This window comes from Heterocephalus glaber, unplaced genomic scaffold (genome assembly GCF_053883595.1).
Source record: "Heterocephalus glaber isolate CG9 unplaced genomic scaffold, H.glaber_assembly_v1.0 deba00001593, whole genome shotgun sequence".
NCBI classification, from domain to species: Eukaryota; Metazoa; Chordata; class Mammalia; order Rodentia; family Bathyergidae; genus Heterocephalus; species Heterocephalus glaber.
Genome location: NW_028258368.1, coordinates 7,550,770 through 7,575,776, shown reverse-complemented (window position 1 = coordinate 7,575,776; position 25,007 = coordinate 7,550,770). Strand labels below are relative to the sequence as shown.

General features: G+C 41.5%; 1 protein-coding gene across 4 annotated transcripts in view; it reads left to right on the top strand.

Moving 5' to 3' along the window:
- The window catches only part of Sash1 (SAM and SH3 domain containing 1), a 316,706-nt gene that overhangs the window by 160,537 nt on the left and 131,162 nt on the right, over positions 1 to 25,007 (top strand). For all 4 annotated transcript variants that reach the window (XM_087193584.1, XM_021238002.2, XM_021238001.2 and 1 more), the window contains exon 2: positions 13,997 to 14,125. In XM_087193584.1, the coding sequence (XP_087049710.1) occupies positions 13,997 to 14,125 (129 nt within the window). The remainder of the gene's footprint in view (positions 1 to 13,996; positions 14,126 to 25,007) is intronic.

Sequence of the window (25,007 nt, the reverse complement as noted above, 5' to 3'; positions counted from 1 at the left end):
GAAATAATGCAAATACTTCTGGACTTGTTCAAATTGTAGCTGTATGAGGAAGTGCACCATCTCCTTACCATCAGCCCAGAACCATTAGCATGTAAAAACCTGTTTCTGCTGCTATGTTCCTTCCCCTTCAAACTTACAGACTAGAGGAGTTCTTTAGAAGCCTTGTCTGTGGAGTAAAATAATTTCCCTTTGGTAGCAGTTACTTTGCAGTATTATGCTTATTGCATTTGACTTTCTCACGTGTATAAACCTAATAAATTACATAAACATAAAAGTGCTAAGTGTTGGAACTGACACCTCTCAGGGGGTTGTTTTTAATAAGCTTATGTAATTAACACCTTGAACTATATTCCATTTGTTTCTTTTGAAACCGTACAGAGAGAGCAGGATGATGCATATAGATATATATACAAGGCACCAGAGAAGTTAATACTGGCTTTTAAAATTATAATGAAGTCATGGTGTTTGAGAAGTTAAAACTTGCTAGTTACTTTTAAGTCTGAGAACTGAGGAATGGATATGTTACTTAAAGGAAAAATTAAAATATAAAGCAATATATAAGTTGTTCATATGCCTTTGCCCAAGGGCCAGAGTGTACTGCCTGGGACTGTGTGAGTGGATTGATCATTTTACTTTCTCTTATCTGTTCGTTCTTTCATTCATCCAGTACATTAGTATTGACAGCCTGCTACACACTGTCCTAGTGCAGAATAAAACTTAGAAAAATCTTTGACCTTCTGGAAGGGAGACAATAAAATAAACAGGTAATGAATAAATTTTTTTATTTTTTGTGGCACTGGAGATCAAACCTAGAGGCACTCTACCACCAAGCTACATCTCCAGCACTTATTTTTAATTTTTATTTTGAAATACATCTTGCTAAGTTGCCTGCATGAGACTTGATCTCCTGACCCTCCTGTCCCATCCTCCTAAGTGCTGGGATTGCAGGTGTGTGCCACCATGCCTGGCTGCAAACTGTTTTAAGTCAGAGAATGAGGTTAGAGATTGCAGGGGAGGAACGTTGCTTTTTGGGCTAGGAAGAGAAGAGGGTATCTGGGTTACACGTCCAGGGTTGTGAGCAGATAACTGGGAAGAACAATAGAGAGAGGGTGAGGAGTGGAAAGGCCCGGCCAGAGCTGAAGGTGTTTGGAGCATGGGAGGACTAACAAGGCAACCAGAGCAATTGGGAACTGGGAGCCAGGGAGAGGCATGAGAATCCAGCAGGAGCAAGGTGAGGGGTACATGAGTGTGATGCATTCTTTAGGTCAATGGATCCATTTAGGTAGATGTGGCCTTTATGAGGGGTCAGGTTTCTAAGCAGAGAGACCTGATTTGACTCAGGTTCTAATAGGATCCCTCCAATTGCTGTTCTTAGAGGATGCTTAGAGGTGCAGAGAGGGAGCCTATTCTTTGGTTTCCCAGAATAAAATGCACTTGTTGAACTGCTGTACTTTGTAATGGGAAAATGACTCATCTGAATGGAATCAGCATCTTCATTAAAACAAGCAAACAAGCAAAACATCTTGATAGTATGTTTAAATTTCTTTGTAGGCTTATCCCCTACAAAATGGCAAACATAAAATAAGAATATTTTTCCTATCCACATCACAGAGAAGATAGTAAAATTGCCCTTTTCTTTTTTTGTAGGGCCATTGTGAAACATAAAAAGTTTGGGTAGGAGCTGGGCCTGCCCTGACTAGTTCCTGGGGCCATAAGGGATTACTTCATTGTGAATCCAAGAGCATGATGGGAAGGAGCGAAGGCTCAAGCAGCACCGACTGGGACAGCTCTTCCCTGAGATCTAGCTGATGACTTTATTTTTCAGTGAAATCAGTTGTTCTTTCAAGAAAGTATACAATTGGTATTTAACTATTAGTTATCACAAAAGGGCCGATGGTGATGTTGGTAGATTCTCATCTTGTGAGGAAATTGAGAAGATGAATGGTTTCACTCTTCCAGTAACTGGCTTAGTAGAATGATGTGAATTTCTTGTAGATTTCTTTTTTGTTCTTTTAGCCATAAAACGACTCTCAAATTTACAGTGTCACCCTATGTAGAACGTGGTACAAAACAAATACTCTCCTTTCTCAAGTTCCAAGCTGTTTTTAATTTACAAGTAAGAACAAACCATGGGCTTCTGATGCTTTTTCAGAGTTCTTTCATATTATATTTTTGGCAAAACTAACCTTTTTCATGATAAAAATTGAGATCATCTTGAGGGGAAATTATGTGGTTAGCAAAGAACTTTTATCTCTGAAGAAAACTGAAATTGTGTCGTACGTATTATCCAGCTGCAGGGACAGATGGGACAAATGACAAATGTGGGTACAGAGGATACATATGTAGGGGTACATTTATCTAAATCTGACTTTTCCTATGTGTTACAGGCAGAATGTAGTACAGGGTGAAGCCAACAGATTTTCCCCATACCTGACATTCACAAGCACGCCTTGTGACCCTGAGAGGAATCCCCGGTGCACTGTTGCTGTGGTGTGATTGACATGGTCAGAAGATCAAATGCTAAAAGTGAAGTCATGAAATGTGTTGGGGGAGGGTTAGGTTTGTGAAGAGTTGTTTTGCGGTTGTTTGGCATTTTTTCTTTTCTTTTTGGTACTGGGGGATCGAACTCGGGTCCTTCCGCTTGCACAGCAGGCACCGAAACCACTGAGCTAAATCCCAGGCCCTTGTTTGTTTGTTTTTCAGACAGGGTTTTGTTATGTAGGTCAGACTGGCCTTGAACTCCCTGTGTAGTCCAAGTTGGCCTCGAACTCACTGTGATCCTACTGCAAAGGTTTACCGTGTTTTCTCTGGCGTTATAGGTGCATTTGTTTACTTATCACACCTGACTAGCGGAGGGAAATGGTGGTTTCCAGGTGTGTTTTCCTGCTGGGGATGGATTCATCCATATAAATTTGTTGGCCTTTTTATATAGTCTTTGTTTCAAAAATCTTAATGCTTTTTTTTTTTCTCTTAGAATAAGAGAAGATTGTGAGACTTCAGTGACTTAAGCTCACTGCACCAAGGAGCTTTTCCTTGAGTCCTTTTGGTGTAAGAAACAGCTTTGGATCCCAACAAGGTCACATCAAGACCTTCTAATCCCTTGGCAGGAGTTCTCAGCCTCTGCATTAATCTTCCTCTTTTAGGCTGCCCTGGTTCCCGGAAGCTGTCCTCTTTGACTGCAGGAATGCTGGGAAAGACAACTAACATCACTCAGGATTTTTACCTTGTCTTTATTGTTGAGAAGCTGCAGACTTTTGTGTTGGGAAGGTGGGAAGAGGCAGATAAGCTGGTGGCAGTTTGCCTAGGGTCACTTTATTGGTGTCAGCTGCATGAGTGGCTTCAGAGCTTAACAGAATAGCTAAATAAAATAATAAAAGCAGAATAGCTAGGCAAGGACTCCTTTCTTAGGGAGATTTTCTACCTGGTGAGGGACAGGCACTGTCAGTTCACAGGTCCCAACTGAGTGCCCTATGTTAAGAGGTTTTTATGCAAAATGCAAAGTTAATGAAATCAGGGTTGCTGCTTTCAAAATCTGTGTAGTTTAGTTGTCACTGAAACATATGGCAGGAATTTCCTACTCTATTTAATGGTAAATACTCACACTCTGCCTCCCTTCTTACATAGCCTTCTATGGCCATTGAATTCCTGACACAGTCCCAAGCCTGGGTTTCATTCTGTCTCCCTTTCCTCCCACGCCTGTGCCATCTGACTATGCAGCCACCCAGGGCAGCCTTTCCTCTTGCAACACTGGGCTGTCTTGTGCTATAGAGCAATTAACAATTGTCCCATCTGCCTGGAGGCTCCCCCCCCCCATTTGTCATTTCTAATGATGTAGTTCTTGTTTCCTTTTCTTACTCATGGAACTGTATTATGGGTGTAAGGTCAGTGGGGCTAAGGGCTGTGACTACAAACTCACTATTACATATGTAAAAATGCTTGTTTGGTGGGAAGTCTGTCAATTTATAATTACTTTATGATTGTTACAGTAATCACAGGAAGGTGAGAGATGGGTTCTGCTGGCTTCCATTCATTCATGCATGCATGCTGCATATGTGCATTCCTTTATGCATATGTGCATTTTGTAGATACTTCTTAGGTAACAGCTTACGGCATCCTGATGGTGTTAGGTACTGAGGTTGCAAAAAACCGGATGACATTGCAAGCACAAGGACCCGAGTTCGATCCCCAGTACCAGAAAAAAAAAGGATGACACCTAGACCCAGCTTTCAAAAACTCTTACATTTGTTGTTGGCGATAAGTAATAAACAAAAGCCACCATTTAAAACCTCTTTATAATGGAAAATTTCAAATGTATCAAGTAGACTATGTTAAAGAACCACCTTATTCAAGCACAGGAGTTTTCAATCTTGGCTCTGTGTGCCCTCGGTACTTTTTCTGACCCCATGATGTTGAAGTACCTCTGGATATCTTGTCAAGCCATTTATATGTGAGATGGGGAATGTGGGATTTATGCAGTGCAGAAGGTCAGATGCTAGGTGAAGGGTATTTTAGATTTTACCCATCAGTTCTTTAAAATGTGAATTTTTTGGCAGTGGCACCAAGAAACAGTTAAATCAAATTTATTGCAAGCACAAAGTGTGTTGTCAGTCAAATTTTTTTTGGGGGGATCGAACTTGGGACTTTGCGCGCAAGGCAGGCACCGGAACCACTGAGCTAAATCCCAGCCCTGTTACCAGTCAGTTTTGATTCTGTTGTCTAGACTCCTGGGGCTCATCTTAGATGCATTTAGGAGGGCCAGGAGGAAGTAAACCAGAGTTAAGATTTGTCCAATTCCATGTAGGGCTCACACTTCGTGGTCCTTTGTTCACATAGTGGCAGAATCTAATTTTTATAAAGCACGGCAAACTTGAATATTATGTAATGTTCAATCATATTGCCAGAGATTTAAGTGTTTTTCTGAGATTAACATTAATTTCCAAAATTCTAGGAATCTCATGGATTACTTTTTCCAGTGCATAAAATATTCGTTGGTTAAAAGTTTGAAAATGTCCACATACAACTTCAGGTTTGTATACCAGACTCAAAGTATGATTCATACTCATCAAAATCTGTGAATCTGGTCTAAAATTGTGACTTCATTCCCACCCAACTAATAGTGCTGTTCTTTCCAGATCTGTGATTTTGTTATGCTTAGGACAGTTTAGAAATGGAAAATGAGTTCAGTTTAAAATTGCCATCTGAGAAATTCAAATGTCCTTTTTGAGTCTGAATCTATAGTTTTGTTCTTTATTTACTACCACTGTTATTATTTACAGTACTGAGGATTGAATCCAGGGCCTTTGCAATAGGGGTTCATCTCCATCCCTTTTTACTATTTTTTTTGTTTTGTACTGGGGATCGAACTTGGGACCTTGCGCTTGCGAGGCAGGCTGCAGAACTACTGAGCTAAATCCCTGGCCTCTTTTTAAAATTTTTTATTTGGAGACAAGGTCTCACTAAGTTGCCTAGGCTTGGCTCTAGCTTGGGGTCCTTCTGCTTCAGCTTCCGAGATTACTGGGATTGTAGGCATGCACCACCAGGCCCAGCAAGTATGCTTGTGTCCTTTAAAAGCAGATTATTAGTGTTACCATTCTTTTCTCTGCATTTTCATGTCCTAAAGATTCCTTTCACTCATGGCCAGCAGATTGATTCTTTCAGGGCGTTTAACACATTCACGAGGAGGCCATAATATGTGTTACTGCTGGGTGGCTTAACCACAGGTGATACATAGATGACTGTCCCATTGGGCAGCTTTTTAGGAATTCTATTAGAAAAAGGCTGATAGAGAGTTTATCTGTTGGTACCACCAGTGGTACAAGGTATCCGATGGGACAGTCATGCATGTACCACCAGTGGTTCAAGCCAGTGGGAATGTATTAATTCCAAAGAAACCTTATATTGTACATACAGCTCACTAAATTCCTTTAACAAGTTCCCACGACTTAACCATACTAATGCACTGAACTAAAGGATGCGTTTTGCCCTTCTGTTTGGTAGTAGTAAACAATCATGTATATATCTTGATTTTATATTGTGTACCTGGCAAGTATGCAGCACTTGGATTGTAGTAGGTGTTCAGTCAGTATTACTTGGGTTAATGAAATATCCTGTAAACTATTGATAACTGAAGAGCGTAAACACAAACCTTATAGCCATCCCTTCATTCTCAAGCCTTTTGGACCCTAGGTGCGTATGGACTGCTTTGGACCTGAGAGAGGGAGGCGAGAGACAGAGATGCTTCTGCTGGGGTTTCACTCTTATCCACCCACAGGTGATGTTTCCTCAAGAGACTCCAGAATCTTCCAGCTCTCCTTCCCCTTCCTTGAGTGCAAAGCCAGAGGTCAGCAGGTCTGTGTGAAGAGCTTCAGTTTCTCCTGTAGGTCGTCCATGGCATCAAGGCTGAGTTGATGAGGCACCGATGTAGATTCCAGTTGTCTTTTTTTTGGTAGCGGGGATCGAACTTGGGCCCTTGCGCTTGCAAGGCAGGTGGCGAAACCACTCAGCTAAATCTCCGGCCGATTCCAGTTGTCTTTGTGGCTCCCAGTTCTCCTGGGGTCTGTCTTGGCCTTGTTTTCTTTCACATCCTGCCTTCTTCTTAACTGCCATTTCCCCCGACCTGGAGCGACTTAGGTGCCGTGCTGGCCACAGAGAAAGGCCTGTGTCGGGTCAGTTCACTGGCTCCCTATGACCCAGTTGACCGTGACCTAGATAGAAAGCCCCTGATGGGCCACAGTCTGCAGCTGCTTATCCACTTGGCAACCGGAAGGAACGTCGATCATTTCACTTCTATTTGTTTCATCTCATTTAAGCGCCTGTTTCAGCGTGTATGTGTCTTGTTTTGTTTTGTTGTGGTGGTGGCGCTAGGGATCAAACCCAGAGCCTTACAAGTACTGGACAAGTTCTCAACCACTAAGCTATACCTCCAGCCCCTTTGTGTTTTTAATGTAAATAATCATAGTTTTATATAGATTAAATTGATATTAATAAGTGCTTTTTATTAGATATAGTCACAAATAAATTATACATATGAGATGTGATCTAAAATACGGTAAATTTTTTTTTTTTTTTTTTGGTACCAGGGATTGAACTGGGGACCTTGCACCTGCCTCGCAGGCGGTGGAACCACTGAGCTAAATCCCCGGCAAAAATACAGTAAATGTTTACATTTTAAAAACTATTACAATGAAAGACACAATTCATTAATCCACTTCAAATTATTCTGTAGCACTCTAAACACACTTTTCTCATCATTTTGCCACTTTCTGAAGCAGTTCTGGAAGTCCTCTTTTGTGAGTGTCTTCACTTGGGCTGTTGTGGCTGCTTGTATGTCCTGAATTGATTCAGAATGTTCCGTTTTCATGGTCATTGACTTTGGGGAAGAGCCAAAGTTGCATGGTGCCTGATCTGGTGAGTAACAGATGAAGACACATCATTATGTTTTTATGAGCCTGCCTTTCCCTCGTATTGCAATAAGCAGTAGCATTTACCATATTTTAAAACCTGAAACACTTATGAAAGAGGACTTTTAAAACTGCTTTAGAAAGTGGCAAGAACAATGGGATGAGTGTGTTTGAAGCAAGGGGAATTATTTTGAGGGGAATAAATGGCAATGTGTCTTTTACTTTAATATATTTTTAAAAATTTGAACATGTACCATACATTATGATCACCCCTTGTATATTAAAGAGATTCCATGCCCCCTTTATCCCTGACATCCACCCCCTTCCAAATTTTTGGAGTCCATGTCTCTAGAGCTGGGAGCTGACAGAGTTTTGGAAAGGAGAGAATGGTCAGTCCCACCTTCTGTGAGGCTGTTCATTATTCAGAAGTGGGTTTATGTTAACTGCGGCCCACCTAAACTAAGCACAGTAAGGGAGCCTTGGACACCATGGGCAATTTGCCAAAGTAGGAATTAGACATAAGTTCTGGGTGTTTTTAGAGAGAGGGGTATGGAAGGTATGAAGACAGTCCTCCAGCCACTGGCCATAGGGTGTGCTCGGCCCAGGCCCCTCCCACACCATCAGCATGATCTAATGTGTTCCTTGAGTGCGTGATTTTAGTTGTTATGGATTAAAAACATTTTCATGAACTGTATTTCAGCCGAACCCCGCCCCCCATCTCTCTCTGTCTCTGTCTTTCTCTCTCTGTCTGTCTGTTTCTCATTGAATTTCTCCAAAATGACAGGATAGGACAGGATGAGATGATGACAGTTGATACAAACAGCTTTGATGAAGCTAAGCAAGGAAACAAGAATTCATGTCTTTTTTATGCTTCTAGCAGTTTCACCTGAAAGGTTGCCAGAAGTATTTATCACCTCAAAATGTTTAAGCAAACTAATTAAGAATGAAAACATGTTGTGAAGTCATTTAAGACCTCAGTCATCATTGTATTATACTGATTTCTTTTTGTGGATTTGGCTTGCAGGGTATATCTATATATAATCTATATCTATACATCTATATCTATTCCTCTCTAGGAGCACTATAAATATAACACAATTTATTTTGTATAAAATATACCGTGTATGTGCATACAGAAATAGAAAAGGAGAAAAAAGGAATGAGCCAGGAATCTGTCCTCTTTCTTTCCCACAACTTTGAAGAGTTATAGCAAAACATTTGAGTTGTCCCTTGGGGCTGTTTCTTTCTAGATAATAAAATAAGAGGACCGCGAGTTAATTTGCATTCATTAACATATAATCTGCATAGAACAGAGTACATTGTATCTCCCAGTGTTTTCAGAGAGAAAAATTTCCTCTTTCCCTTCTTAAGTCTGTGGAGATATTCTAAACCATAAATGATATCTAGGGAGAGAAGAGCAAAAATAACAAAGGTACGGATATACATGCCTTCTGTTTTCATAGTACTTTTAGATTTCAGATTTTCCAGAGACAGAAGTACATTGGGATAAAGCTCAGAAATACTGTTAAACCAGTTATTGAGAGAATGCTGCCTGAACTGTTTGATGCAGCAGCCCTTCTCTTTATAGCTTTACTGTATGTGGTCATATGAAAGATATATCATGGTGTAAATGTGCTCTGTGGTGTCTAGGGAGGACTGCATAAGTTTGAATTCCACTGAACTAACAACACTGGTAGTGGGGCCACTGATTTAGTTCTACACCAAGTGCAGTGGATGGTCATATGAACTGGTGCTGTGACCCAGTTCTGTAAGAAAAGGAAAGAGAACTTGCATTTGCATGTATCTCTTTTTTTTTTTTTGTAAGATAAGGATGAGAAAAAAATTCTTATAATGTGACTCAAATTGAATTTTCATGTAACTCTTTTCTTATTAAACACAGGCATGGGAAAATTCTTATAAAAAGATAATGTGACTCAGAGTGTCACAATCTACTTAAATTTTTTGAGGAAATAAAGTTTTCCTCTCATTCTAAGTTTGGACTGATATTGCTTTAGCCTAATACATGAGAACTAAAGGGGAAAAATAAAGAAATGAAACAGTTTAAGCAAGTTATAAACTGAACTAGAAACTTTTAATACCTTAAAAAATTTAAAAAGGCATCTATGTTTCATGTCCCTGTCCACGGCCCCCCCCCAAGGAATCTGTGTTAAGTGTTGTAGTAATGGTATTTATTATAGTAAGATGACTTAAAGTCACATTAGGGTTAGAAGTTTATTTTGCAACATAGAGCCAGACACAAGCTTCACATTCTCCAAAAGGATACCATAAGTGTGGTGCTTTGACCATATTAGTTGACTGTTTAAATTCCCTACAAATGTTGCAGATACTTTCAGTGGCAGTGATTATTTTCATTAACTAGGTCTATACTTATCACAAAGAAAAAACCAGTTTGGTAAAAATGATACGAGGTTTGCCAGATTATTCTGAAAAAATCTGGATATTTCTTTTTTAAAATCACAGACAGAGCATGGACTTTTACATGATGAAGACATAAAAAGCTGTCCATACCCACTGTGTACAATTTGATGAGTTTAGGGATAAGTGCATACCAGCAAAAGCATCACTGTCATCAAACGCATAAAGGTTCACGTTCTGCCAGAATTTCCTCCTTCCCCCCTTTATGTTATTTTTAAAGAGCTGGGGGTTTAAGTGGATAAAGAGAAAATCGGGCTGGGGTTATAGCTCAGTGGTACAAACATGTGCCTACCATGTACAACCTCTCCTCCCCAATTCACCAGATAGTTCATTGGTTCCATTTAATTGAGACATATAAGATTGTTTTGGAGGATGGCAGAGAATACCAACTTTTAAACATATACACATTCTTTTATTATTTTGCCTTTGTTGACATTTAAATTATCAAGATGGATGAAAGTGTAGATTATAGGGGCTTCCTGCACATCTGGAGAGTGATTTGGACCAATGTAAACACAGCTGTGCCACCTTGCCCTAAATTATTACCTGCTGAGTCCACGTGAGGAGTGGCTGTGGCACCATATTGGGGATGTGAAATATTGGCTGTCAGTGGCCTGCCTTGAGTTGAACAGCTGCCCTCTTCCTCATGAGCAACAGATATGTTTTCAGGCCTCCAAATATTTGCAAGAGTTTTGCATGATTTGGAGTGGAATGGAAAATTAACCTTTTTCTCTAACAGGAAAAAAAGATTGGAAACTTTAGAACAGAAGAGGTTAACTTAGATTGTGTCCTTAACAAGGAGGAGAAAATATGTAGTTTAAATACACCTAGTTATATATTCTTTTAATTGTTCTAGTGGCCTGGATTAGTCTTGAGAAAACAGTAGTTACGGGTCGTATAGTTCACAAACATGAGAGCTGGTAATTTTTGAGATAAACCAGAATTCTACACTGAAGTGCATTGGTGAGGAAGATGTGACTCTTAGTGCCTCATGTGTGTGTGTGTGAGTGTGTGTGTGTGAGTGTGTGTGTGTGTGAGAGAGAGAGAGAGAGAGAGAGAGAGATTTCTATTCACAAGCAGCAGCCACAGGAAAGTGTAAGCTACAATCCTTGTGGCAAGTCGACTTGGCTAGTAGAAGATGTGGGTGGGGGTGTGGTATGTGTCCTCAGGTGGTGGGTGCGTTGTTTCCTTAAATGGTGAAGGCACAGGTTTCTGGAGAAGAGATAACATCACAATCCTAAGAGACCAGCACAACTCTGAAGAGCCCAGGATGTACTAGGAGTGTAGTTTTTGTGGGGATCAAGGATAGAACTCAACTGGGTTCTCAGTCTTTCTAAGCCTGCTTGTCTCAGCCCGTGAATGCACACTGACAAAAGTGCTCTTTGTCCCTCCCCAGCATGCGGAGAAAGCTTGAGATGCGCAAGTGACCAGAATGGCGAGGACTGTGTCTTTGAATTGTGAACAGACTTCCTTAGGTTATAAAAGGCTAATGCCCTGATGTCAAAATTGCCCAGTTCCCCTTGGCCTAGGAGTAGCACAGTTCTTCCTGGAGTGACCCAAGCATTGAGACCAGCGCAATGGCTTCTGAGGGGATGTTCTAGCCAGGGCAGTTATCTGGTGGTTAGAACAGATGCCCCCACAGGAGCTCCTCTTCTGCCCTTTTCTCTCCTAGTTTCTTGCAGTAATTTCCCTCTGTTCTCCTGAGGTGTTATGTGCGCTGAGATGAGAGGTGAGTAGGGACGAGGGCCTATTCAGGCCTCCTTTTGCTGCTAGAGCTGCTGCCTGCTGCTCCCTGCCTCCTCTCTGGTCCTCCCAGTACCTAGGGCTCAGCTATTTTGCCTGCCTGCCTCCCTCCCTGCCTCCCTCCTTCCCTCCTTCCCTCCTTCCCTCCTTCCTTCCTTCCCTCTCTCCTCTCCCTTCCTTTCTTTTTTGTGGTACTAGGGATTGAACCCAAGACCTTCACACTCAGCTACATCCCCAGTTCTTTTTAAATTTTGAGACAGGGTCTCGCTAAGTTGCCCAGGCTGGGCTTGAACTTGCAGTCCTCCTGCTTCAGCCTCTTGGAGTGCTGAGATTGCAGGGGTGTGCTACCCTGCACAGCTTCAGCTTTCTTTCTTGACCCTGCTGGAACTGGGAACCAGAAGTGAAGGGGACTGAAAGCTGGTCTGGTATATTAGGGGTTTATCTCGAAGAGTGTGTGATGAGTTTGCTTAGAAGGCTTTCAGTGGAGGGAGACCTGGCCAGATCTCTTAGCAAGGTTATGTTGGTGGCTTGGTCAAGGGCAGATTAGGCAAGGTGGAGGAGACAAGAGGCAGTTGTAGGTGTCGGTGTTGTGGCCCATGGTCATGTGTTGTTGAGTTGAAATGAGCGCAGTCCCTAGGATCACAATATGTTTTATCATGCGGTACTTTAGGACCCTCACCTTGAGATATTCTGGCCCAGTTCCTTCTTCCTTGAAAGAGACTATTTGCCAGAAGTTTTCTGCATTGGGGTAGGAAAGGAAAGGAAGGGCCGGTGGGCTAAGCGCCTCTGTCCTCATCTTTCAGGGGAGGATGGGCTCCCACCTCGTCAGCTATGTGCAGCCTGGGGTCTCAGACCAACTGTAGAGAAAATAGTCTCTCGCCCAGACATGCTCAAATGTTCAAAGATCTTAATGGCCTTGTACAAGTCCTTCATTTCCCTGGCTCTGTGCTGGGAACTCTGAGGAACAAACCTTAAATGCAGAACATGTTAATGGTGGGAAAGGAAGAAGCGGTTTCTAAAAAACTGTTTCTTTCAATTTCTGTTTCTCCTCTCCCTTAGTTCCTAAAATCAGGGAATGCAGAAGTGGGGTCAGACAGTTGCTTGCTGTGACTGAGGCTTCTTGGTCAGGGCTGGGGTTTTGACAAATCGAATCCCAAGCCCCACTTGCAACTAAAGCTGTCCTTCCATGTTAGACCTGTAGCTATGGGAGAAGCACAGACATTAATAAGTGAAAACACCGGCGAGCAGTCCAGCGTGGAAAATGTGGGTGCACGTTGTAGATCCTCAAGAACTTGTATTTTCCTTGTTGTCTTGAAAGTTTATGTCCCTTGGTCATCTTGTTCAAGTCACTTATTCATATCAAAGGGAGATCTTGTTGGAAGGTAACAGAGGAGAGGAGGTGCGTTTTTAAATGGAGGAAGTGATAGAAGAAACAGCTTAACTCACAAATGTTACCTTCTGTGTGTGTGCACCCAGGTGTATTGGGGAATCCACTCCCTCAAGGAAAAGTAGGGTACAAAGCATTCTTCAGATGAATGTATTCAGCCAGAGAAGGCTTGAGAACTTCCGGCTGCCAGTCTGCTCCTTCTTGATCACTGCTGTTACTCTGGCTGACAGGTTGAGAAATGAGCCTGGGGCCACTTACCTTTGTGAGACCTCAGAGCTGGGTGTAAAGTCACTGTGCACTGAGGGACAACCTCCTGGGCAAGAGACAAGTGACATTGTTTATTTAGGTAAATTTATATCCACCTGTACTTGGAATGTGTAATAATCCTAATGAATAATGGGAATATTAATGGCCACAAGAATGAATGGGCATAGGAATGAACACTGATGACTGATGAATAAGGGTTTCCACTTTTCTGAGGGTCTCCTGGGAGGGTAAGAAGTGTGGTCCAGAAGCATTGTTAGCCATGGTATCCTGAGTTCTCAGGATCCACCTGTGCCTGTCTCTGTAATCTTCCTGAAAGGAGACCTGCGATGTAGCCATGGCCAGACTTGGGTTCCAGGGTGCCTGGGACTCAGGGTGTCTTTGCAGGAGGCACTTTCCTCGCCTCTCCTCCCTCTGTCCTGATGGGCGGGCAGGTGTGGGCTGGTGGCCATGGCTTTGGCATCAGGCAGGTCTCCTGGCTTCCTTGCTTGTTATCTTTGGCCTCTGACAACAGTCACTCACCTTTACTGAGCTTCTGTTTGTCCATCAGTACAGTGAGAAAAAGAACAAGTCCTGTCTCAGGACTGTCCAGGGATTGGGTCTCACAGGTCAGAAAGCCTGGCCCTTGGCCACAGGGTAGTAAATACCCATTATTACTGCAAATGCTGCAGAGAGGGTGATCAGATGGCCTGGGGCTTTTCCAAGGTGGACTGACCTGACTGCCTTTATTTTCTCCTCTTTCTCCTTCCCCACCCTCTTCCCCCAGGACGGTTCCCTGGGAAACATTGATGACCTGGCACAGCAATATGCAGATTATTACAATACCTGCTTCTCAGACGTGTGCGAGAGGATGGAGGAGCTGCGGAAACGGCGGGTTTCCCAGGACCTGGATGTGGTGAGTGATGGCATGCACTGGGTATATGCTGTGTTCCTTCCTATTTCTGCTTTGGCCCAGCAGCTCCCAGTCTTTCTTACAGCCCCACAGTGCCCAGAGCTTCAGTCTGTACTTGTGGGTGGTAAAAACATAAGATCTCAAAAAGGTCATAGCAGTTATTTAGTAGACTGCCTGTTGGCTGGATAATATGACCAAATCTTTGCAGTAACTAAGATACTAAATTTTTCTTTTTTGGTACTGGGGATTGAACTCAGGACCTTGCTCTTTGTAGGCAGGTGGTGGAACCACTGAGCTAAATCCTGGGCCCAACTGAGACTCGGTTTTTATTTATTTAATCTTTAACTTAAGGAGAAAGGATGTTTTTACTGTTGACTGGTAAGCTCAAAGGGTGTTTTATCCCATTTTTCTTTTCTTCTCTTTCCTTTTTATTTTTGAAAGACAAAAGAAAATTTACAGAAGCAAAAAGTCACCCATAATGTCTCACCTAGCAATAAACATGGGAATATGTTGGAGGTCTTCTTTCAGCATTTTTCTGGATGTTTAAAAATTTGCAATACAGGGCTGGGGATTTAGTTTAGTGTTGCCACCGCCTGCCTCGAAAGTGCAAGGTCCTGAGTTCAATATCCGGTACCAAAAAAAAAATTTCAATACAGAGCCAGGGAATTAGCTCAGTGGCACCACACTTGCCTTGCAAGCACAAGGTCCTGAGTTCCATCCCCCATACCCCGCCCCCCCCAAATTTGCAATACAGGTTTCTTGATTATGTTAAAAACTTGTATCTTGGTTTTTATGAAACACTTTGTTATTACTTTGTTATAGTTCATCTCCCGGGGTATTGAAATCTCTTTGCAGTCACCAACTTTTATGACCCTGTGCTCCCCTCTCAGGGACATTCAGAAGAATTTGGCTGCTTTGTAAAGATCTTTGCGGGTATAACTAGGGGGACATTTGGTTTTGTGTGAGGTACATAATAAACAGCACAGATGTTCTGTATACAGTCCATACATATGCTGGTAGTTCCATGGTGTAGAATGTCTTACTGAAATTTGACATTTATCACTTTAAATTTGCTACCCACTAGATTCACCTTAGTCCTATGGTGCTTGAATCCAGAACCTCACTGTCTTAATTAATTTTCTTATTGCTGATACAGAATACCTGACACCCAAAGTTAAAGGAGGAAAGGTTTATTTAGCTCACAGTTTGTGTATTTCAGTCTATAATTGGCTGACTGCAGGGGAGGGTGGCTGGCAGACAAGCATTGCAGAGGAGAAACAGTTCATGGAGAGCAGCAAAGCAATCATTTCATGACAAGTCAGCAAAGTAATCGAGACAACCAGGCCGGGGATTTAGCTCAGTGGTTCTGTTGCCTGCCTCGCAAGCGCAAGGACCTGAGTTTGATCCCCAGTGCCAAAAAAAAAAAAGAGAGAGACGACCACGCCCTTTTCTGTCCCTTGTATTTTACCCAGGCTATCCGCCCTTATACCCTTCATCCTAGTGCCTCGGAGCCTAGCATTGCACCATGAATCAATCCCAGTGTCACACACTGTAGATCCAGTCACCTCTGAAAAAGTCCCACCTGTGATCACATGGGGTTTTGGGGGGACATCTAGACACAAGCCATAACACTCACACATACTAGGCAACTGCTCTACCATTGAACTATATCCCCAACCATTTTAAATTTTAATTTGAGACATGGTCTCACTAAGTTGTCCAGGCCAGCCTTGTACTTGTGATCCTCCTGCTTTAGCCTCTTGAGTAGCTGGGATTATAAACTGGGACTACAGTCATGAGGCACCAGGGTTGGCAGTTCCATGCTTTTCAAATTGTGTTGTTATGTGTGCTGACCTCCAACCCTCCTCCTGAGAGGGGAAAGTGGAAGAAAAGTCCCTGCCCTCCGTATCTCACCCGGAGAGCTCCTTTTGGGACCCTCTCCTATGATGGGGGCTACATGGACTTGTTTACAGCACCCCTTTGCCTTTGAAAAGCTCTGATTCAATTGAAACCTTACTTATCCAAAAGTTTTCTATAAATCTACTTAGGGTGGGAACAGAGAATTGGGTAACTAATTTAGAATTAATTAAAAACATAATTTTTTGTGTAATACAAATATTCTGTTTTAGAAGAGACACAAGTGCTTGGGCACTGATGCATATTCTGTGAGTGAACACAGTCTATTTCCACTTAAGTGTGCACTTAAAAGTTCTTCTTTGCATTAATTTCTTTCCTCAGCTCAACCTAAGGAAAGATCCCTGGGTCGGAAAGTGACATTATGACTGCCAAGTAGTAATTTATGCTCTTTTTTTCTTGTTCACTGATTTGTTAGTCTGCAGGGATTGGCATTAGTTTAATCGAGTTGGTTGAGGGTAAGAAGTGTCACTTGGGGACAGAAAGCCGTGGTCCCAGACTTTGGCTCAGGCAGGCACATGGGCATCATCGTTGCCAGGGGATGTTTTCCCCCGACGTTGTCCTCTGGTGTGTGTAAATGGCGGGGGCATATATTTCTAGGAAAATAACTTCCAGAGTCCAAAGACTCCCATGCTTTGCTAAAATAAATACAATCTCCTATTGGGGTATAGTTAATGAAAAAATACTCTCATTTTCATTTTCACAGTACTGCCACAGAACAACAATTGAACCACTGCACTTTAGTTTTACTTTATTTGCTTTTTTTTTTTTATCATGCTGGGGATTCAACCCAGGGCTGTTTACGTGGTAGGCATGGGCTGCGGGAGCCCTTCATTTTGGAATGTTGCCATTTTGACCTGGAATATTAGTCCTATATAGTCTTCCTGGACATTTCATGGTACACAGAAATGATGGCTATGAATTTATGCAACACTAAACTGCTCTTTGCAGTCTTCTAGCTAGTCTAAGAGTTGGGGCTGCCAGAATCATCCCTATGGTGTTCAGGAACCTTGGAAGGCTGCTTCTTGGTAGGAAAGGAAGCCTGCCTGTCGATTCGATAAATATCCTTCTTCCCGTTTAGACAGATGGAACTAATTTGGTGTACTCTATTTCAGAGCAGCAAAAGACAGTCTGGGGAAAAAAGAAACACCACATGAGTTTAATTAGTTGCCATCAAAGGTGTAAGAACTTGGTGCTGGGTAAAATTGAGGGGATCTAATTCAAGCCAGGCTAGAAGCATGACTGTTCATTCTTTAAACTGCAGACAGCGAGAAGAGTAAGATCCTAAATTGGCACATTCAAATCTACGAAATTCCAGGCAAGCCATAGCAGTAAAGGGGAGTTTTCTCCCTGGTGCTGGGGATTAAACCCAGGGCCTTCACACTGAGCTACATGCCCAGCCCTTTTTAAGATTTTTAAAAATTTTGAGACAGGGTCATGCTAAATTGCCTGGGTTGGACTTGAACTTGGAGTCCTCTTGCTTCAGCTTCCCACAGTACTGGGATTACAGGCGTGTGCCACTGCGAGCTGGCTATAAAAGGGTATTTGTACACTACTGAACACCAGGTAAGAAGTTGGATGTTTCATGTGTCAGCCACGTGCCTCAGTAGTCTGGAAGTCCATGTTAAACAGATTTTAAGATTATCCATCATTTAGGCCACTTACTTACTCAGTGTTCCCTTTCTCAGCAGTAGCTCATCATACATTTGACTCCTGATGGCAACTCATTTCCTTGCAAAGCTGTAACTTTTAGTCTATAACTTAACACTCCCTCTTATTGCATCTGAATTTTAAGTATATTTATAGTCTTTGAATTCTGCCTTTGGACAAGTAGAAAAACTGCCTCCTTGCTTGCCTGGTAGAACAACCTTGAGTCTGAAGAAATGAAGATTAATATTCTTTCTGTGTTCATAAGCAACTCTGGCAAAGCTAAGTACAAGATAGCTTTAAAAAGGAATAATCTATTAAAAGCAATAAGAGAAAGTCATAAGTTATTAAGAGCCTAAAACAGTTAATAGTAAAAAAGTAGCATAATGTATATTGTGTTTTTGAAAAAGTAATTTCGAAAACAGACCTGAGTTTGGTGAGTTGAATCAGTTTATGATAGGTGAAGGCTGGTCATGTAGCTTGGTGGTAGATTGCTAAATTTCTGGGTGAATTCCAGGGCTTGAATATTTTGTAAGCAGAATAAATATTTAAATTTTATATTTGACTTTAAAAAGAAAAATAAAAAAGAAATACCTTGCCCTTATGAGCTAAGTATATGTAAACTGGAGAACAACCCAAAAAGACATCCTTCCCACAGAGATGCTTGACTTAAGGCTGAAAAATAAAAGTTTTGGATAATTATGTTAGTAATTAACTTTATGTCAAGCTATTTCTTTAAGATCTAATCACCTGGATCCTGACTGGAATAAAATGTTCACGAATGTGTCCTTGGGGCCAGTTTTGATGAAGGCGACAGGGAGTACAGATGTGTAAAGACTCAACAGTATGAACAGGGATTCTGAGTCAAATTTGTAACTATGAGGAGAGTTTTTAGTTAGCACCAAATGTGCCCTGAAGGAATGATGTGTTTGGATGGCGGACTCAGCCTCTGCTGGAGATTTGGGACATTAGTGCTTGTGACCATTAGGGACTTTGCCCAGATTTCCTCACATTTGGCACCTGCTAGAGTACCATGTGTGAGTTTGGCTGGAAGAAGCTGCCATCTGAAATGACAGTCACCTTCCAAGTCCAAATGGACCCATCCCTAGTGATGGTAAGTCTGACAGTCTGTCAAAGTGACACCCCAGCCAGGAAAAGGGACACCTCCAAGGTGGCCTCTTATTGCTGGCAGTATTAACTTCCTCAGCATCTTTGGGGTCGAATCTGTTTGGATGTTGGCAGAAAACAAGTTTATGTGTCACAGAGTGGATGGAAGAGCCCTCATCTGCAGCAGCATGCCATGGATGATGACATATTTGTCAGCAGCCGAAGCCTGGCCTGGACCCTGTGCCAGTTCATTATCATGATTGTGTATTTGAAAGAAGAGGGAGCCCAAGAAGAGACCCACCCAGATCTTTAGGGACTGGACTTATAAATAAAAGTGCTGGGTATTGTAATAGTGAAATGGGATATGAGAACCATTGTATGTGGTGTGGGAATGATTCTGGGTATATTATTCCTTGGAATGTTAATAATTTAATGTTTCCAGATTAAAGTTTAATCAATTAATCTTCTCAGATAAAGTCATCATTCCAAATATAGTTTGGACTAACACAGACTAACATAAGAACTAGTGTCTCTTGTGGTAATTCTTGGTTTTTTTTTTTGGATACTGAGGATCGAACTTGGGACCTTGCGCTTGCAGGTCAGGCGGTGGAACCACTGAGCTAAATCCCTGGCCCTCTTGGGGTTTCTTTAGACTGTGCTAACCTTACTCCCATCCCACTCTGAGCCCAAATGAGAGTTCTTGCCTCAGGCTTGTTACATGGGTAAAAGTGTGAGAGACATTGATGGGAATTGGCTGAGGGAGTGGGACAGGGGTTCAGATGTGGCTATTTTGCTTACTTGGTGTGTTAATCAGCTCTCTGTCACTGTGCCACTACACTTGGCTAAGAGTATCTGTTAGTCACACTTCATTAATATTTATTCACATAAGTGCAGGGATTTTTTTCTTCGGTTTTTAATTTTGGGAACTGTTAAGCATATATAGACAGCATAATGGAATGAATGAACTGCCTCTACTTGTCACTCAACCTCAGCTGCCATCAGTATCCTGCCACTCCTGTTTCGTCTTTACTCTCCACTCCTGCTTATTACTATTATTTTAAAAATTTCTTGTTTGACTTAAAATTTACACACATTGAAGTGCACAAGTCTTAGCCATATAATTTGTCAAGTGGATGCATGCATGTCACCCACAGCCAAGCTGGATATAGAACATACCCTCACCTGCAAAGTCCCCTGGTGCTTCCCAGTAAGTCCTGCTTGGAGAGCAGGATTTTTGTTGGTCTATTTTGGTCATTGTGTGCTCCAGCATAGAGAACATACATGGCATATGGTATATACTCAGTATGTATTTGTTGAATTCATTTATGTATGTAATTGTTTTTAAATGTTTACTGAGCATTAAGTCTGTGTTTGTGATTTTGCCTTTCCAGAGACATAGATAAAAGCTGTTTCCCTACCCATAAAGACGTCACAATTTAGTGGGAACATAAAACAAGTGAACCGACTATTAAAATACTGTACAAGAATACAGAAGAGGGCCCCTGGCTCAGGTTAGCAATATGTCAGAGGCTTCTTAGATGTGATACCTGGACTTCCTAAGCCTAAAGAACTTGTAATACCGATCTAGTTTGAGGGGAATGTGTAGAGTAACTAACGGCAGACATCAAGTTGGGAAAGGAGATGTGACCTCTCTAGATCACTGCCAGAAGTTTACTGTAGCTGGAAACTAAAATCTAAATGAGGCAGGACAAAGATGCATGCTGTTCTTTCACAGGTCCTTGGATTATTAATCACATAAAGAAACAGAATGTTGTTCTGATTATCACTCTTCACAAGACAAAACAAAAATAATCGCCACTTCGCCCTTGTTTAGCGGCTGGGCCGAGGTGAACTTGTTCTTGCTTTGCTTGTGGCTTCACACAGACACGCACACAAAGGCTGTTCTGTGTGACATTTTCTGTTTTAAATGTTTTTGTTTTATTCACTGCTCTTCTTTTGCTATTTGCTATAGACAGCAAAGCATATGAAAAGCAGAGTTCCTATACATTTAGGCTCCCTGAATATTCACGAAAATCAGAGAGAAAATGAGGTTGCCCCAGCTTCATCTCTAGGTTCCCCCCTGTTTTTAGGAGCAGTGCTGAGAAGCACAGAGGACAAATGTACCTTCCATATTTTTGTTCTCTTTTCCACAGAAGCAATGAGAACCAGGCTGCATAGGGTCCTAAGTTACCCTCCTAAAGCCTCCACCCTCTGAAGCATGCTGCTCTGAAGGGCATTTGTTTTTGTTTTGTTTTGTCTTATGTTAACTTCCATTCTTTAGCTTTGGGCTACCGTTGACTTGCAGATTGCAATCAGAATCAGTGGGCATTACATGGTGAGTCTGAACTACAATCTGCTGTGGGATTCGCACACTTGATGTCAGAATACACTGAGGCATTATATCTTAAGCCAGATGGTAATGCAGTTCCCTTCTCTGGCTTCCCTCAGACAAAGTGGCATTTGTGTTCAAATGCCTGGGCCCGATTTAGTGAACAGTTTTTCCTCATTGCACAGAGTGAACATGGACATAAACAGATCTCTTGGTGCTGAATTTTATCTTGACATTCTATACCTCTAGTTATTAAGAAAGTTTTTTTACTAAACCAGCAATAAATTTGTGTTTCCACCCTTTTATGGGTGGACATCTTTGCAGACTGCTTCTGTAGTTATGGAAACCTGTATTCTGTTTGATAATCACAGTCTTGAGACTGGAGAGCTTCAGATTTTTCAAATATAGATCAACAGCTTTAGCTTCTTTTTGCTCACAAGCATTTAGATATGACTGATTTTTCGTTTGTTTGCTTTAATAAAACCTAGTATGTCTTGGGGATTAAAAACCAAAATAGTGTTCTACTTAAAGTACAAATGCTTACAAGAAAGGGAGAAGTCTGAGCTTTGCTGTTTCATTTACATGTGACAGAGAATTCCTTAACATTAATCAAATTAACACCAACTTGGGGGAAAAGTCAAGGAACTCGAGGAGGAGAGGCCAGTTGACGGGAGAATCAAACCCTTGCCCAGGGCTCAGGCTGAGTTGAAATGTGGAGAGATCACTGTTGTTTTTGGAATCAGGTCCTTTCAGAGGGTAAGGGAGACCCAGGCCAGGTGTCTTCTTGGAGCCCTGGAATATCAAAACCAGGTTGCCAAAATTGCAGTGTGACCTGAATGCTTACAGTTAACAATTTAACATTTTTAACATGGCAGATGACAGTGTCATTTACTTGTGCTGATCACAAGCTAATTACATGCCATTTAAAAATGTTAATTTATAGCACACCAGAGGCAGTATGGTTTTGCAGTAAGACAAAATGTAAAGGAGTGTAATGAATGCTTGCTTGTTTTCAGGCCACTGGAGTGGGTTACTATGGACATTTGTACAATGTCATTTGATGATCTTGTTTGAGTTCTGAATATGAGACTTCTGGTGAACACTGGGTGACCCAGGCCCAGTGGCCCCTCTGTCCTCTAGGGCTCTGTTTGGGGCATGAGAATGGTTGACATCTCAAATGGGATTGCACAGATACATACAATCAGGGTGAGCTGGAAGTCACCTGGGGCAGGGCTGTGAGCCTTTTCTGCCATCACCACACACACTTGGCACTGACTTCCTGGTCCTTAGTTCCATGTTTTAGACAGATCTCATACCACATCTCTGATGTGCTGAAGTGACAGAGGCGGCAAAAGAATTGGCTCAAATGTAGATGTCTGCCTGCCTGCCTACCTGCCTGTCTATCTATCTACTGTGGTTTGTTTCTTTGGTGCTGAGGAGCAAACCCAGCATCACAGTCTTGCTTGGCAACCACTCTCCACTGAGCGATACACCAGCCCTATCACCAAGTATATTGATTTGAAACTTTTTGGGCCTCCCATTTCAGTAGTATGTTTTAGTTTGGAGCTGCCATTGCTTTCAATTTGGAAATTTCAAGAACCTTATTCTAAGTAGAAAAAAGCAAGATAGTAAAATGTTGAGCAAATTTATTTTGCATAGTTGGTTCAGTTATTTGGGCTTTTCAAACACCTCTTCTTTATCTGGAGGACATAAGCTAATGTGCTAACCGTGGAAAATACAACTCTGTACTCCCAAAGCCCAGTTTTTATTCTTCCTTTAGTGTATCACTCTATTACTCAAAAAGAAAATCAAGATCTAGCTCTTTTCCATCCCTTGATATGTCAGTTTATAGCTTTTTTTCCCTCCCTTGGTATGTCAATCCATGCATTAGAAGTGGAGGCTTAATTTAGCACCTCTAGCAATGGAATTACGGTTCAGGTGAGGAGTGGGCCAACTGCTTCTATCTCTAGCTTTCTGCAGCCTGTGAATAAATTATTTATTTGTAAGTGATAGTTTGACAGACTTTGTGCAATTACTTAGAATATGAAGATGGTCTAAATTTGTGCTACAGCAGGGCCATCCATCTCATGGGTCCCAGCACAAGCTGATGGAGCTTAATCAAAAATAAATCAAGGACAAATCTAAACCAAATTGGAAGCACGTCATGAATATTTGTGAACATCTGTATGTGTTTGTAGGTCTGAGTATTATTTTTTTTAATATGTGCGACAGCAGAGACATGGCTTCCTAACAGAGATGCCAAAAGGAAGACAGATTCTCATCTGTGATTTCAAAGGGTATTTTTGTTTGTCTATGTATGTCCTTTCTCCTCAGGGTGTGGATCTCTCTTCCCAAGATGGGCCTTTGAACTCTTTGATCTTTCGGAATCTGTTTTGGTATTTTATCTGAATTCTTCATTGGAGTCAGGGACTCAGCTCATGGAGCTGAAACATTTCTTTCAAAAGGAGAATTTTAACTTAATTAAAGAAACATTTACTGTTTAATATTTTTGAAATGTATCTTTGCAATGTCAGTGGTGTTATAATTACCAATTAAGCTATTCTGTGTCATTAGTATAACTATACATGTCTGAACCTCAGGGTCTTTTATCTGCTTCACTACTTACAGTACCTGGAAGAACTAGGAAGAAAGGAACAAATAAAAATGGCCATATGCAATAATCATAAATTGACATTTTTAAAAGCACATTAGAGTTGATGAGGCATCACATCTGTTACCTTGTTTAGTTCTCCTAATGACCCTGTGGGGTTGATATTAACAATCACAATTTTGGTTGAGCAGAGGTAGAAACCAGTACTCTGAAAGGGAGGTGGTATAACCTAGCCAAGGACACTGTGGCTGCATTCCTCCTCCCTCCCCAGAGTGGAGCCTCTATGCCCACGCTGACCAGTGGGACAGGGAGTACCATGCTTTCTTCACCTGGGTACTATGAAAGTTAATCAAGAGCATGTTTGTAGAGTACTCAACACAGTTGCTGGACACACATAAGTGCTCAGTGAACATTTAGAATAAATATTATTATTGTTATTTATAATATTAATTATTGATAAGACTAAAATAAGGACTTATTAAGAGTTGACAGCTAGTAAACAGCAGAGATAAGATTTGAAATCAGAAGAGGAACACTAAATTCTCTGAATCCTCCATGCTACTCACTAACCTTGCATTTTTCTCTCTGGAGATTTTTCCAGGCCTCTGGAAATTCTCCATGGTATTTTGATTTGTAGATCAGCTTAAGTGCTTGGGTAAACTATTATACAATATTATAAACATAATACACAGTACTAATATAAAAATATTTTTATTGTATAAATCACCATAATACACATTTACATAAAAAACTTAAAAACAAATTCACTAATGTAAAAGTTTAAAATCTAATATGGGGCTGGGTATTTAGCTCAGTGGTTTCGCCGCCTGCTGCCCAAGCGCAAGGACCTGAGTTCGATCTCTGGTACCAAAAAAAAATGTATTAATATGGACTTCTCAAAAATAATTGTTGGGCTGGGGATTTAGCTCAGTAGTTTTGCCGCTGCGCAAGTGCAAGGACCTGAGTTCGATCCCTGGTACCAAAAAAAAAGATAATAATTGTTATTGGTGTTTGCTGTCTTCTCACTTTTTTCACACATATGCATGTGCAGACACATGGACAAACATACCTGATGTTCTCCTGACAAGCAGGTGAGGAGCACCAAAATAAAAGAAGGGTGATTTGTTACTTGAGGGACAGAACTGAAAAAGGTTTCACCTGGACTACTTAGAATAGGGACAAACAGCTTGCCATACTTTGAATTTCTATTTAAATTCTTCCAGAATTTAAAAGAATCTGTTAGATTATGTTCCTTACAATTTTTGAGAACACATTGG